This window comes from Phoxinus phoxinus, assembly GCF_949152265.1.
Source record: "Phoxinus phoxinus genome assembly, chromosome: 2".
In the NCBI taxonomy this organism is placed as follows: domain Eukaryota; kingdom Metazoa; phylum Chordata; class Actinopteri; order Cypriniformes; family Leuciscidae; genus Phoxinus; species Phoxinus phoxinus.
In genome coordinates this window covers 43,135,540-43,150,811 of record NC_136877.1, presented here as the reverse complement: position 1 = coordinate 43,150,811, position 15,272 = coordinate 43,135,540, and the positions used below count along the sequence as shown (strand labels likewise).

Sequence of the window (15,272 nt, the reverse complement as noted above, 5' to 3'; positions counted from 1 at the left end):
CAAAATATTTAATTTAAAGATACTTTATGCATTTAGTACAAAGAGTTGAGGAAAAGCAGCCATGTCATTTTCACAAGGGGCCTTACACACAAACACAAAACACACATGGGTGCATGCAATTTTTTTCCAAGTACAACATCTTTGTTGTTCCTGGAACAACATTTCAACCAACCAATCAGATTTGAGGGACAAGTTTATAGTTTATGTCAAGTTTAGGCTTACATTCAAGGTTAGGTGCTTCTACATCAGTGTTATTCACCTATCATTTCCCTCTGATTTTAGGGATAACTGATGGGTAGGGTTAGGTTTAGGGGTAGGAATAGGTTCACCAGGACTACATTTTTAGACAGGAACGCATTTCGTGTGAAAGGACCTTAACATCGTAAATATTTTTTTTTTTTATTCTTTAAAAAAATTATTTAAAAAAAGAAAAAAAGAGAATGATATGTTGTAAAATTACAAAGAATGACAAAGTCTATCCAAATGTGGTGTAACAAAACAGAAGAGTGTAATATTCAACCTTTGGCAAAAGCAAAACCCCTTTAAATTCTCACTCTGTGCCACAGCTATTAGCTTATCACCCCACATATGCTAAATGCTATGTGTTCTGCATATCTTATGGGGATGTTTGAAAAACTTTCCCAGCCTCTAAAATCTACATTCAAATCTGTGGATAGCTTAGTCTGTCTGACGCACATTTTGCACAAAAAACAACAAGAGCCGGAATCACCAGTTCCAATCTGATCGGCGTGTATTAATATTTGACTTCTGGGAGTTTAGAATAAAAGCCTCCTTCATATCATTCACAGCTGCATTATTTGAGCAAACAGCAGCTCATATTTGAGATATATACACTGTAACATGCATGGACACTAACTGTAAATAGATGCAATAAGAATAGACTGTTTTACCGCCACTGTTGTCTCGATGAACAATGCATGCTGCATCTGCCAAATGGAGTCGGACTAGTCTGACTAAAACATTTAGAGCCAAAAAAAAGCAGTTATGTCATTCTCTGGTTAGTAAGTGATGGATGGAGTAAAGTGATCTGCCAGAAGAAACAACAAATAAGTAAGACCACAAAAAGAAATCAGGCTTCACTGGGCAAAAGCTTTTAGGATCAGTGCAGAATCTCATGGGTTTTATAGTGAACATGCAACTTGAAAGTACTGATTTTAAGGTCATTTTATTTATTGTCACATACGGCGTCATAAACTTCATAAACCAGATTGTAATTTGATAAAATTGCTCAAATTACCATTAATTTTGTCCAGCTTACTATTAGTCTTTTCATAAATAGTAATAAACTATATCAAAATTTCATAAAAGTTATCATACATTTTATTCACATCATAAAAAAAGACCCTTCTTAGGCAGTTAATGTATTGTCAACTAATGTATAATGTGCATTTTTGACTCCTGTACAAATTCATCAGGATCAAAATCTGGTAATGGGATTGAGCTTGGGGTATTTTTAGTTCCCCTTGCTGTCCTGGCAAGCCAAACCACTTCCTTGTTTGTCTTTAATATTCCATAGTGTGTGTTATATTTAGCATATGTAGGCTAATCATCTTTCTGAAGTAGCTAATGCATCTAATGTCCTATTAAATGTCATTTTTCTAACTTCTTGCTTGCTGTTTGCGTTGTTGGCTCCAGAGTGCTTTACATGGCAGCATGTGCAATGCATGATAATTAGTTTGGCGACCAGCTAGTGTCTAACGATTAAAATGCATGTTTATAGTTAAAGTGAAAGAAACTAGAAACTGAGAATAAATCATTTAAGCCTCACTGAATATATGCAATAGAGTTTTCTAAATGTAGTTCATATTTCCACATGAATTAGGCATCAACAAGCACTCATTTAAATAATATTTTAGTATCATGTTACTTACAACAACCTAAAATAACAATGCCTTCCCTACATTGCCTTATGGGAAAACATATAGATATGCAAATCTGGACGTATACTTCACAGAATCCACACACAGTATGTACTGGGTCGAACCTGATTTCATGTTCCTGGATAAACAACTTTTTTCTGATCCTTTAGCAACATTTCAATAAACCAATCAGATTTGAAGGACATGTTTGTTTACAGTCAAGTTTAGTCTTAAAACCAGGGTTAGTTTCTTCTATCTGTGTTATTCATAATTTCTCTCTGATTTTAGGGATAAGTTATGGGTAGGGTTAGGTTTAGGGGTATGGATAAAGGTTATGATTCAATTTTCGGACAGGAATTGTTGTTCCACAATCAACAAAATGTTGGAACGCGTCTAACTCATCTAAATCAGAACATGTACTGAAACAGCAAGTACAGTATGATTAAATGTGACCAAAAAAAAAAGCATTTGGACTGTATTATATTATAATATTGCAATGTCTTGCTGTATATCTCACATAAGATCACTCAGCCCTACAGTAAAGCCATTTTGTTAGAAATATTCTTGTGCAGATCTGAGTCATGTTCAAATGAGCACATAATATTTGGCCCTATAATTGAATGAGATGTCTGAGGAGGGGGTCTGGTGAAGAAAGTGACATTTTGGAACAGGAGAATCACGTAGAGGAGAAAGACTTAATGAGGAAGAGACTTCCGCCCTCCCTAGAGGATATGACCTTTCCTCCTCCCCTACAATGGGCCCTTCAAATTTATTAGGCCCCTGTTGATGTGTGGGCTGTGGCGACACAATGTCTGGCCACCCAGACGGCACACCGTCATTCAGCACACAGGACGTTTAGGACACATGAAAAACAAAACGTTCAATCAAGTCAATGTGTGGAATTAACAAGCGTTTTTCTGTAGGAGCTGGGGAATTCATTGTTACGGAAATTTGGTTGAGATTAAGGAGCGTGCTCGCAGTCAAACCCAAATTTAAAATAACCTACTTAAAATGTATATCGTTATTGCAGATTAATTCTGGGATGAATCTCACAAAAACATGTACAGGTCATATTTGACCTCGATAAGGGCTACCAATTGCTTAATTGGCTTGAAAATAATATCTTGATACAAAGAATAAAAAACTAATAATGGCAATGCTAAAATAGGCTTGATTTCCTTTATGCAAAAATATTTATTTTATATTAGATATCATATTATAGCTTCTCAAACAAGAAAAAATATAGGGCGGGACTTGTGGTTTGCTCTTGCTGTGACGTCATGTGAGTGGCAGGTGTCTCTCACACATCATCAGAGAAGAGATGTTGCTGCAGGAGGGAGAGGAAATTACTTTTAATAAAGATTATAGGGGCATGTTCATTAAAAAAATATGTTTTTGGATAAATCCTTTATAATAAATACAGCAATATTCCATAAAAACTAGAGTCCTGGAGAAAGCTATATGTGAGCTTTGCCGTTCATCTCAGTAGTTGTGCTGTAATTAACTTACTCCACATCGCCTTAATCAATGTTTTGTCTTTGAAAATGCTGCCCATTACAGAATGTGATTCATTTCCATCAGCCATTACAACTTCAAAAAACGACCACTTCAATCCTCTGAGAGCCACAATTAAATAAGACATAAGCAGTCAACATCTTTGTTACTGAAGTTCCTGACCATATTTTTATGACCCCACAATTAGCATGTCCATCTGCTCGGTTTGTGCCTCAAATGAACACGGGATCTTTAAGCTCATTCATGAAGTGCTTGGTCTGTTCGCTTGCCTGTAATTGAGACCATTATCGCATGCTCTAGAAATCCATGCATTTCTCTGGTTGTGAGACTATCACAGACACCAAAGGTCACAGCAAGATATTTTGCTTGCTGTCACGAAAGGTAAAAAAAAAATGTAGTAATGAGAATATCATGATGGTTTCTCCTAGCTATGGTACGAAGCACCTCCATCCATTAGTTGTGCAAAGGTTAAAATAAATGTTAGCTAACATGAAAAGTAAAAGCTGTGGTCTGCAAAAGAGATATGCCCTCCAACTGGCACCTGTATTTCAGAAGTAAAAAATAATCAGCAGAAAACTTGACATGAAAGTTGACGTGAAATAAAAATGTACCCTTCTTTTTTCTAAATGCAGGTTATTGATCTAATTTTGAACACTTCATCCGTGCATGCTTCATTTTAAAAGAAAAATGGTTCTGTAATTTTGAATCAAAATATCTTGATTTTCCAGTGAAACAACAGACTTCTCTCTGCTAATGTACAGTATGCTGCACTTCTCCAATCATTTAGTCCACTTAAACCTTACCTATTTCTTACAACAGACTGCTAGCTCTCATCGGGCCAATCTGCCTCCATCCAATCAACACCCAGTTGAAAGTCCTCGCCCAGCATTTTTTCTAACATTCGCAACTTTAACCCTTAAACGCCTCGGCTCTTTAGTGACCCGGGACGTCTTCACAACTCTCCTAAGTTAGACATCAACCTTAGTATTCCTCAATCAATTAATTATTAACAATATTACAAGAAAAATATATATAAAATTATAAAAGAATGCCTGTTTTCCCATTCATTTGTTTGTAAAAATGTTATAGGTAAGTATATTTTTTTTCTACACGAGAATAATTGAATCTTTGATGACTGATTAAGTGAAATTCACCTTTGATACACAAAGTGGCAATGTCTGATTCACAATGATGAAGTGACATTTCATTCATAGTTACCGCAGGCAGAAAACAAAAGAATAGTATGTATCATCAGCAAACCTTTTTAGTTTTCAGTTTACTGCAGAGCTGAATACAATCAAATATTTGTGTCACTTTCACTTGAAGAGTGGATCTGGTGAAGAAGCTGTCAGCAATCAAAATGATTTTGAAGATATTGAAAATTATATTTTTGAAAATATTTTTGAGATCACGAATATTTGTCAGATGTATTGGGAAATTAGCTCTGAAGAAAACAGTGACGGTGGTATAAAACATCTGCTAAAACTGAGCTCTTCCAAGCTCCAAAAGGTAAGAAAATATACTTTATTTTAATCTTCTGTAATTGTTACTCTAACATCAGGAGAGTTTTATATTATCGCAACAGGTAGAGATCCATCCATGTTAGATATAGATCCGAGTCGCTAAAGACCTGAATATGTAATAATTATTGGCAAAACATTCATACATTTAAGGGTTGACATGATATATGCATTGAAGCACACATGGACCTGGAACAACATCCTTTGTTGTTTCTAACCAATAATTGTCCTCTGATTTTATGACTAGCTATGCTATGATTGGTTGATAGGAATGCTATTTCCAGCATTGTGAAAAATATGGAAAAAAATATCTAATCGAGGTTAATTTCTGAGTGAACTACCTTTATTGATCAAAAAATATTAGACTAGAAGCTGGGATTTTTAACTCTTTTGATTTGTTCATTGGTTCATTTAGTTTCATAATTACACCAGCTATACACTAAACTACAATATGCAGTAAATGTAGCTTGCTCAACACTGTTTACAGATGCGTGGAGGTAAACAAGAATGCTTAAAGATTAATTCAGAGAGTAACAATAACTCCTTCATGACACAAGCACACTTATAGAAGACATATTACTCACATGTAGCGGAGGTGAGGGTTCTGTGCAAATGCACGTGCCTGGATTGTCCGTAAATTGCCGTTCATTATTGTCCTGAAAAACAGAGAGAGAGACTACTGTATGAAATTGCACGGTTCCTCTCAAACATCTGTGAATGATAGGTGTCATTGGCTGGCCAGCGAATGACCAGCATCAATCCAGCAATGATGAGTGCAAATTAATTTTCCCAAGGTAAGACCACCAGCATTTGTTTCTGCCTCCACACAGCGCGGTTCATCCAGTAATTTTGACTGAGGGCCCTGTTGTTGGTCATTTGCACCTGGCATTGCAAGTCGATCATTCAAACCTGAGAAAGCCAACAGTTCATTAGAGCCTTGCAGCTTGATATACATCGTTTATGATGATAAACTGCTGAAGCAATCTCAGTTTGCCATCTTTCCCATCTCTTCGGAGAGTGTCATTAGAATAATGGTATCATCAGGGTCCCCAATTTCATAGTGCTGAGCCGCAGCGGCAGCTGGAATGAATTGTGCATCCTAAAGACTCTGTGCACAGTCTCGGTGGCATTAATTGGTAATGACTGCATCCTTTTCATTACAGGAATGTAATGCAAAAAGTGATTACACTCACAACACCCTTATCCGGTGAACAGTAATCAGTACAGAATTAGTTTTATTATGATGATGGCTCTATAGTAAACTATTTCTAGGAATACAATTATCCATCTCTATTATGAGAAAGATATAAGGAGGATGTTGGCTGTGTTTATACCATTTTTCTTCTTAACCATTCAGCTCTTAAAAGCCTAAAAACAATGGTCCTTCACGTGAACTTGTGGGGGTGGGATTACGAGTGTAGGCAGATATTTCATTTCGCCACCGCTGCAATGGTTCTTCTGCAAGCGCTAGTGAAATCCCTACGAGCAGGTCAGCGGTTCCTACCAATGCTTGAACTAGAATAGTTTGGCTGAATTTTTACAAATGTTTTAAAAAGCCTTGAACTTCAAATGTTGTTTAGGCCTTATGCACTTTAAACACCTTAAGATCAATACATCAATAAAGGGACAGTTCAACCGGAAATACATTTCTGTCATCACTTACTTACTCATGTCGTTTCAAACCTGCATGACTTCCTTCTTTCATGGAACACACAAGAGATATTTTGAAGGTCAGATTTGTGTTCTGCATGGTCAAGAATGGTCAAACAGGTCTGAAACAAGTTAATGGTGACACAATTTTTCTTTTTGGTTAAACTATCCATTCAAGGGATGGATGGATGGATGGATGGATGGATGGATGGATGGATGGATGGATGGATGGATGGATGGATGGATGGATGGATGGATAAAATCAGATGGATGGATGGATGGATGGATGGATGGATGGATGGATGGATGGATGGATGGATAGATAAAATCGGATGGATGGATAAAATCGGATGGATGGATGGATAAAATCAGATAGATGGATGGATGAATGAATGGATGGATGGATGGATAAAATCGGATGGATGGATGGATAAAATCAGATAGATGGATGGATGGATGGATGGATGGATGGACGGACGGACGGACGAAATCAGATAGATAGATAGATGGATGGATGGATGGATGGATGGATAAAATCAGATAGATAGAAGGATGGATGGATAAAATCAGATAGATAGATAGATAGATAGATAGATAGATAGATAGATAGATAGATAGATAGATAGATAGATAGATAGATAGATAGATAGATAGATAGATATATAGATAGATAGATAGATAGATAGATAGATAGATAGATAGATAGATAGATAGATAGATAGATAGATAGATAGATAGATAGATAGATAGATAGATAGAGTTTGTGTTTGCTTATGTAACAATGCAATCTGCAATGTTTGTGCTTGACCTGAATGACCTTTAAGCTGAATGACCTTTAGTGAAACCTCAAAGGGTAATTTAGAGGCCTGTAGGTCAGTGCTGTTCCCAGGCGTGGGTGGGACCAGGAGAGTCCACCATCAGCAGAAGAGAGAGCAATGTTAATGAGAAAAATGCAAATGGGAGGCTGGGAATAGTCCACTTGGCTTCCTTACTCAAGGATCAAGAGGAGTGGAGAGGAAAACTGTCTTGACGTTGCGGCGAAAAGAGGATAGGGGTGAAAAAGATGGGAGGGCTTGGCATAGGTGAAGAAGCTCAGAAGCGGGAGTGATGAAACACTGTGGGAGGTCTGGATTCGCAGCAGATGTCTAGTCTGTTTCATCCCACCAGACTTTTTCATCTTATAGAAAAAGTATATATATATATGTATATTTCTGAAAGGATCATGTGATATTGAAAAACAGTTATATTGAAAAATGTAATATAGAAAAAAAAGAAAACACAATTTTTTTTTATTGAGCTTTGCAGTTACAGAAAAAAACTAAATGTAAAATATATATATATATTTTTTTAGCAAATAAATTCAGCCTTTGTGAAAATAAGCCTATCATAATAGAAAAATGTTTCTGACCCCAAAACTTGTGTATAAGTGTGTAAGTGTATAAATATAATACATTTAAATATGACCTCATATCTATTATCCTTATATATGAGATAATAAAGCTTTCAGAATAACTAAACATTTACAATTTAAATGTATAAATTGTGATTTTCACCATTGTTTATTTATTTATTTTTTTATTACAATACAAAATGTATGATACAACCCCAGTGAGGTCTCTGTGTGACATCAACTGTCTTGTATGTTAGACTGTGTGATATTTATTTCAAGATTAGTCACGGTTGACAGTGTTGACTGTGCGATCAATCTTCTCATATTTTGACATCCTCATTAACAAACACCGAGAGCATAACTAGGACGTAAGCACCTGTGAACCTGGAGCAGCGCTCAGGTCCTGGTTGTAGAACCTTATGAATGTGAGTGGAGAGGACCAGTCCGCTGCGTCACAAACATCTTGAAGGGAGACACCTGAAATTAAGGCCGTGGAGGCCACCATACACCTAATCGAATGAGCTCTGACAGCTAAAGGCAAATACTGACCAGAAACCTCATAAGCAAGATGAATAGCCTCAACTATCCATCTGCCAACTGTCTGTTTGGACGCAGGGGACCCCTTTTTATGTGATCCAAAGCAGACAAATAGCTGATTGGTTTTCCTCCACAGGGCAGCTCTGTGGACATAAGTATCCAGTGCTCTCACTGGACACAGAAAGGGTTAATCTTTTTCTGGTCCTGATCTCCGAAAGGAGGAGGGCTGAAGGCTTGTAAAACAATCCGCTGCGGTACATTGGTTGGCACCTTAGGGACATAGCCTGGCTTTGGATAAAGGAATGCTTTGACCATCCCCGGTGCAAACTCAAGGCACGTGGGGGATACCGACAGGGCCTGAAGATCTCCTACTCTCTTTAAGTCAAGCTTTACAGAGATAACAGGAAAATAATGCAACAAAGTTTGTTTCCAGAAGAAAATAGCATCACAGTCCAGCTTAAGTAAGTTCAGTGATGTTTCATTTTTTGTTGTAAAAAAATTATTAATTTAGTTCATTTATATGACCTATGAGGAGACACCTGCGCGTAATCTTGATCATACAAAGTGGGTTCCCCCTTGGGGAAAACCCATTGATCTTGAGCCACCACTTCAAGGGTTCACAGCAGGCCAAAAGAGATCACTTTGGACACAGCTGCCATCAGACCCAACAGTCTCTGAAACTGTTTCACGGTGAGTGACTAGCCTAACTTTATCTCTTTTAAGGCTGTGAGGATAGCAGCAACACGAGCAGGCGAAAGGACGGCCTGCATCGTTACTGAATCCCATACCACACCAAGGAAAGTGGTCCTCTGAACTGGAGAAAGCACACTCTTCTTGGCATTCAGTATCAACCCCAACTTTTGAATGTGAGCAGGAACGACATCTCGATGCCTGAACCGACCATCTGCTCCGACTCTGCTAGAATAAGCCAGTCATCTATATAGTTCAGAATGCAAATTGCAGTCTAAGCGGCGCCAGAGCTGCATCCACACATTTTAGCTTCCTTCTCTTATTCTTGTTCCATCACCAGAGCCTGTTTGGGATGTACTAACGTCAGTTGAATCTACTGGACGAGAACCAAACTGGATTCTGTAACCTTTTTTATATAATCTGCAGGACCCATCGAGATACGTTTGGAAGAAGCTGAGGCACAGAAGCTATTGCCGGTCATTCCGGATGTGCTTTTATGCTTTCCTGGTCGTGACGTCACCCACCCGTGATGTCCCGTCTCGCCATTGGACTAGTTGACACACGTGTTTCAAACGCAATCACACAGAGGCGTTCTCAAAGCGTCATTGACACAGCGTGCGTTCCCTTGAAAAAGGAACTGAAGATTAAAGACATCTTCCCAAAACATGTCTCAGATTTCCCAAATTGTGCAATGTCCACCAGACTTTAGTGTAAAATGCATGTAACCTCTATGGGATTTGTTTTTGAATACTCACAGTCTCTGGAGTCCTGTGTACAGTTCCATGTCAACATCCTTAAGAATCTGCAATCCAGTCCAATTTTCTATGTGTCTACAAAAGAAAGAGAGAAAATATTGAAAACAGCACCATTACCACCAATTTATTCAACCAAGATATATGTGTTTTTCCACTTGATGGCTGGGGCAGGAACCCAATGGAAGGTCCCCGGAGTTTTGAAAAATGTATCACAGGTCAGCGAGCGCTCTTGAAACATTCCTCTCAGAGGCATTCGTGTGTTGGTTACGCAGATGGCCTAAGGGTGTGATAACTTGCAAACCACACTGTGAAATAATTAGCAAAACAATTTGTTTTACCCTAGACTGTAAGGTCAAATGCATATAATATGGGAAACACAAAGATAATTATCATGTATACCATGATAAGCTTGGATCATCGTAACACTAAATAAATGTATCATCAGTAATAAAACTCACAATGAGCACAATTTAATCCTCTCTTCTCCCAAAATAATTTACACAAACAGTTCAAAAGTGTGGGGTCTGTAGATTTAAAAAAAAATACTTTTATTCAGCAAGGACTCATTTAATTGCTCAATTTGTCAATTTAGCAATCATAAGAAATTTTTCTTGAGTAGCAAATCATCATATTAGAATGATTTCTGAAGGATCATGTGACATGAAACTTTTGAATGGTTGGTTATATCATTTCTAAATATAATTATTCACATTCTAGTGCTTTGACCTTTTCTGTTCAAGTATTTTATAAGTATATTTTGAGTTCAGTAGAATCTGACTTTAAAGGGATAGTTCACATAAGAATTCTCTCATTAATTACGCACCCTCATGTCGTTCCAAACCCGTAAGACTTGCATTCATCTTCGGGACACAAATGAAGATATTTTTGATGAAATCTGAGAGCTTTCTGTCCCTCCCGACAGCTACGCAACTACTACTTTCAAGCCCCAGGAAGGTAGTAGAGACATCACTAAAGTAATCCATGCGACTCCAGTGTTTTTTTAAGCAACGCAAGTGCTTTGTTTGTGCAAAAAAAACACATAATTGACCACTTTATTTACCAAATATTAATCTCCAATGCACATTCACGCAACAACGTCTGCTCAACACAAACGCTATGCATCTTGGTCCTCTAGAGACCGCGCATTGGAGGTTAATCTTTTGTAAATAAAGTGGATAAGTGATCATTTGCTGCACAAACAAATCACGTCACTTCATAAAATTGAGGTTAAACCACTGGAGTCACATGGATTACTATTAGGATATCTTTACTACCTTTCTGGGGCTTGAAACTGGTAGTTGCGTAGCGGTCACTGAATGTACAGAAAGCTCCCAGATTTCAACAAAAATATCTTCATTTGTGTTCTGAAGGTGAATGAAAGTCTTACGGCTTTGTAATGACATGAGGGTGAGTAAATGATGACAGAATATTTATTTTTGGGCGAACTAACCCTTTAATTCATAGATATGTTTAAACTTATTGTAACTGTAACGACAACTAAACATTGATTTTTAAACATTCTTTTTTTTTTTTTTTTAAGAGGCAAAAATTAAAAAGGTTTAGGCAAAACATTTTCTGAATAAATGAAAAAAGGTCACACAATTATCCCTCACATCCGTGTCACTGAAAAAACATTATCAATGTCAGAATCTGCTTGAAAACATGCTTGCATTTACATTCAGCTACTGCCAGGGCATGCAGCACTGCCTTTATTTCCTATACCGCACACTTTTTTTATCTGCCAGCTAAAACAAACACAATCTGGACAGAAGTGAAAGATGTTCCAAGCAGGAGAAATTAAGGATGTGCCGCTGACAGAACACAGCCACAGACAAAAGCAAACAAGAATACACGCTTCTAGATCCACACACACCCTGACAATGCCACAAAACCCCTAGAAGCACAGTCCAGCACAGTCCATCAGGTAGATTTAATGTTTCTGTTTACAGCATCGGAGAGAGTGACACTTTACAAATGAGTCGCACTGCAGTTAATGCAATACAGCAGAGGCCCTGCTACTTCACTGCCCATTGGTTTTATACAGTGTCTTCAGGTCACTCATTTCCACAAAGAGCTTTGATTGAGGATGGGCTTCACAGCTGACGCCCACCACTGAAGATGTCTAAAACCAGTTGAGAATCACTGTTTTGTTTTTATCCTTGCTGCTAAATTATTTTAATAATTACCTGTTAATAATTACCTAATAGTTTGGCAAGTTTGTACACAGATGTCCTTTAAATCTAGTCCATTTAAAGCAGATTAAAATTATTGAATAATTAACAAAATTAATGTAACATTTTACCATAAAGTTTCAATAGTTAACATGAACTAAAAATTGCACTTTTATCTCATTTACTAATACATTGTTAAAAGTCCCCCAGTGGTGAAAATCAAGTTTTTAAGGGAGTGGTTGAGTATGATTTCACTTTTCTAACTTTAGTTAGTGTGTAATGTTGCTGTTTGAGCATAAACAACATCTGCAAAGTTACAACGCTCAAAGTTCAAAGCAAAGGAAGATATTTGCTTTTAAAGAAAAGGACTACAACAAACAGTGACATCACCATCCCTAAAATGTACATAAACCCTGCCCTGGGAACACGCAGTCCATGTTGAGAAGAGGAAAAGTTGTTGTATAACAGTACATTTGTGAGTCAGCTCAAACTTTAGCGTCCATCTTTTCACATGCAATAGAAAGTCACTCTGTGTGCATCTCACAACAGTTCCTATACGAGCGATTTATAGATTATCATGACAGAATATGCTAATTGAAGATAGTTAACTCCACATCAGCAACATAAATTCATCAACTAACCATTCAGAGACGTCCTGTTTCATTCTACATGTTGTCACTTCTTCTTGAGTCTCTCCATCTTTGTCTGACTCCGTTTTAACATTAAAGGCAGAACAGTTTCTGTCATTTTAGTGTGTTTGCATGAGGTAAAAGCAGCTGCTAAACACACACGCGCTCTTGAAACCCCGCCCTCTGCAGCAGCTCATTTGCATTTAAAGGGCCAGGCACAAAACGGTGCGTTTTTGCAAACCTTCAAAAAGTGACAACTTTAACATGCTATATAAAAATATCTGTGGGTATATTGTGCTAAAACATCACACACACTCTGGGGACATCAGAGATTTATTGTACATCTTGTGAAAAGGGCATTTTACCCACCCTTTAATGTTGTATGTCTATGTGGTGTTTTCATGTGCTTTAAGACAACCATGTGCAAATTCATAAGTCAACAGCATTGTTGAGTATTTTCTCCAGTGGGCTTTAACATATCATTAACAGCGAACTAGCAGGGGAGTCTCGAGAGATGCCAGGTTATCCCGGTTTTTGTTTCTGTTGATATGAAAAATCGGATAGATTTAGCAATATAGCGGGTGTATGATGTAGGCTATATTACAATGTTATGATGAACTATATACCTTTATCCACTGACGTTCTGAGTTGTTCAAAGCGTGTCTGATGATTGTTAGAAGGCAGTCTGAAATGGCGAGGTAACATAGTTTGTGTAACATTATAGCAACACATACCAGTTTAATAACATAGTCAAGCTAGCAAAAGGCTAATCATCTTAATTACCGTTATGTGTCGGTAAAGTTGTAAAGAGCGATACCATTGTGCAGCGTTTACCTCAGTATTAGCCGAATGAATCTCTGAACTGATGTGAGCGAGTGGAGGTGGGGCTAATTAGAATTTTCATGAATCTGCGTATAATTTAATATAAAAATGTATCAAGTGAGAATACTTTTTGTGTGCAAAAAACAAACAATAATAACGACTTTATTTAACTATTAATTTAGTTCTGTGTGGGCCTCTGAGTGAGTTCACGTTCTGAGTGAATTCACAGTGAGCCGACGTTCTGACGTTCAACCCAGAAGCGTTGCGCAGTTACACTACGTGAACTCACAGAAGAAAATGAATAGTTGAATAAAGTCGTTATTTTTGTTTTGTTTTTTTGCGCACAAAAATGATTCTCGTCGCTTGATAAACTTAAGGTTGAGCCACTGTAGTCACATGGACTATTTTACCAATGTCTTTACTAACTTTTCTGGGATGGGATATCAATTACCTAGCAGCCTACGAATGAGTGAGCAAGCTCTCAGATTTCATCGAAAATATCTTAATTTGTGTTCGGAAGATGAACGAAAGTCTCACAGGTTTGGAACAACATGAGGGTGAGTAATTACTGACAGAATTAAAATTTTTGGGTGTACTAACCCTTTAACATAACAAATGAAACATTATAGTTAAGTGTTACCGTATAGGCTCTCTCTCTATATATATATACACTGTCTAAACACACTGATCCCATTGACTTATTTATAAATAATATATTAATCAGTTAGACTAGACTAATATCTACATAATGTAATACTCATACATACTCTTTAAAAAAATAAATAATATTCTGTTCGTTAATCAGACCTCGCTCGCTGGATGCATATAAATCTATAACTGAGTCTGGATGGCATTTTTGTGATCCAGATGCATTGGATCAACAGTGTTTATACAGATGCACACCCTAAACCATGTGAATCACTCAAATATCAGTCAAAAGCTCTGTGCCCATTTCGTTTCAGCTTGTGATGAAAAGCCTCTCTCAGGCTGTGTGCAAGTTCATGGCTGTTTTCTCCATAATCTCCTCTCTCTCCATTGTTCTCAACACTCATGCCTGGGCATGATTAATGACTTTGTTTAAATGATCTACAGCACAAGTACATAGAGCTTAATGGAAGAACATTTAATAAAGCAGATTGTCTCAGGTGTGCTCTCAAGGCATTGATCGACACATACCTTTTCTTCTCAGAGCCAGGCTTTGAGTAAAGAACCCTGAAAAGCTGAAAACCAAGGGCCCCATTTTAACGGTCTAAGCGCATGGTCTAAAGCGCACGGCACAAGTGCACTTAGGGCGTGTCCGAATCCACTTTTGCTAGTTTAACGACGGGAAAAATGGTTGCCGCAGCCGGTGGATGGTCTAAAAGGGTTGTCCCTATTCTCTTAATGAGTAATGGGTGTGTTTTGGGCGTAACGTGCAATAAACCAATCAGAGTGTAATTTCCCATTCCCGCCACCCCTTTTTTTAATAGACATGAAAATACACATTCCAAACTTAAATGGTTGTAATTCAAGAATGCTTTGGAATATAGATGTAAGATTGGTCTTGTTTTAAAGAAGACATTTGGCAGATTTAGAAGTGCAATAAATTAAGAAAGTTAAATGGAAAAAAAGTTATAGAAGTTTGAGTTTATGAAAATGTACAACGTTCACATTTTTTATTATTCATATTTTATATAAAATATATATTTTCAAAACCTGGTGGACTCTAAAACT

At 37.4% G+C, this 15,272-nt stretch overlaps 1 protein-coding gene across 6 annotated transcripts in view; it reads right to left on the bottom strand.

The window, feature by feature from the left end:
• Positions 1-15,272, bottom strand: part of ntrk3b (neurotrophic tyrosine kinase, receptor, type 3b) — a 172,124-nt gene that overhangs the window by 93,442 nt on the left and 63,410 nt on the right. For 5 of the 6 annotated variants that reach the window (XM_079590710.1, XM_079590705.1, XM_079590706.1 and 2 more), the window contains exons 2-3: positions 9,938-10,012; positions 5,500-5,571 (exon numbers count right to left, since the gene is read on the bottom strand). In XM_079590710.1, coding sequence (XP_079446836.1) covers positions 5,500-5,571; positions 9,938-9,966 — 101 coding nt within the window. In that variant the 5' untranslated portion in view covers positions 9,967-10,012. Of the gene's footprint in view, positions 1-5,499; positions 5,572-9,937; positions 10,013-12,749; positions 12,886-15,272 lie in introns of those variants that run through there. The other variant, XM_079590709.1, reaches the window with a different exon arrangement.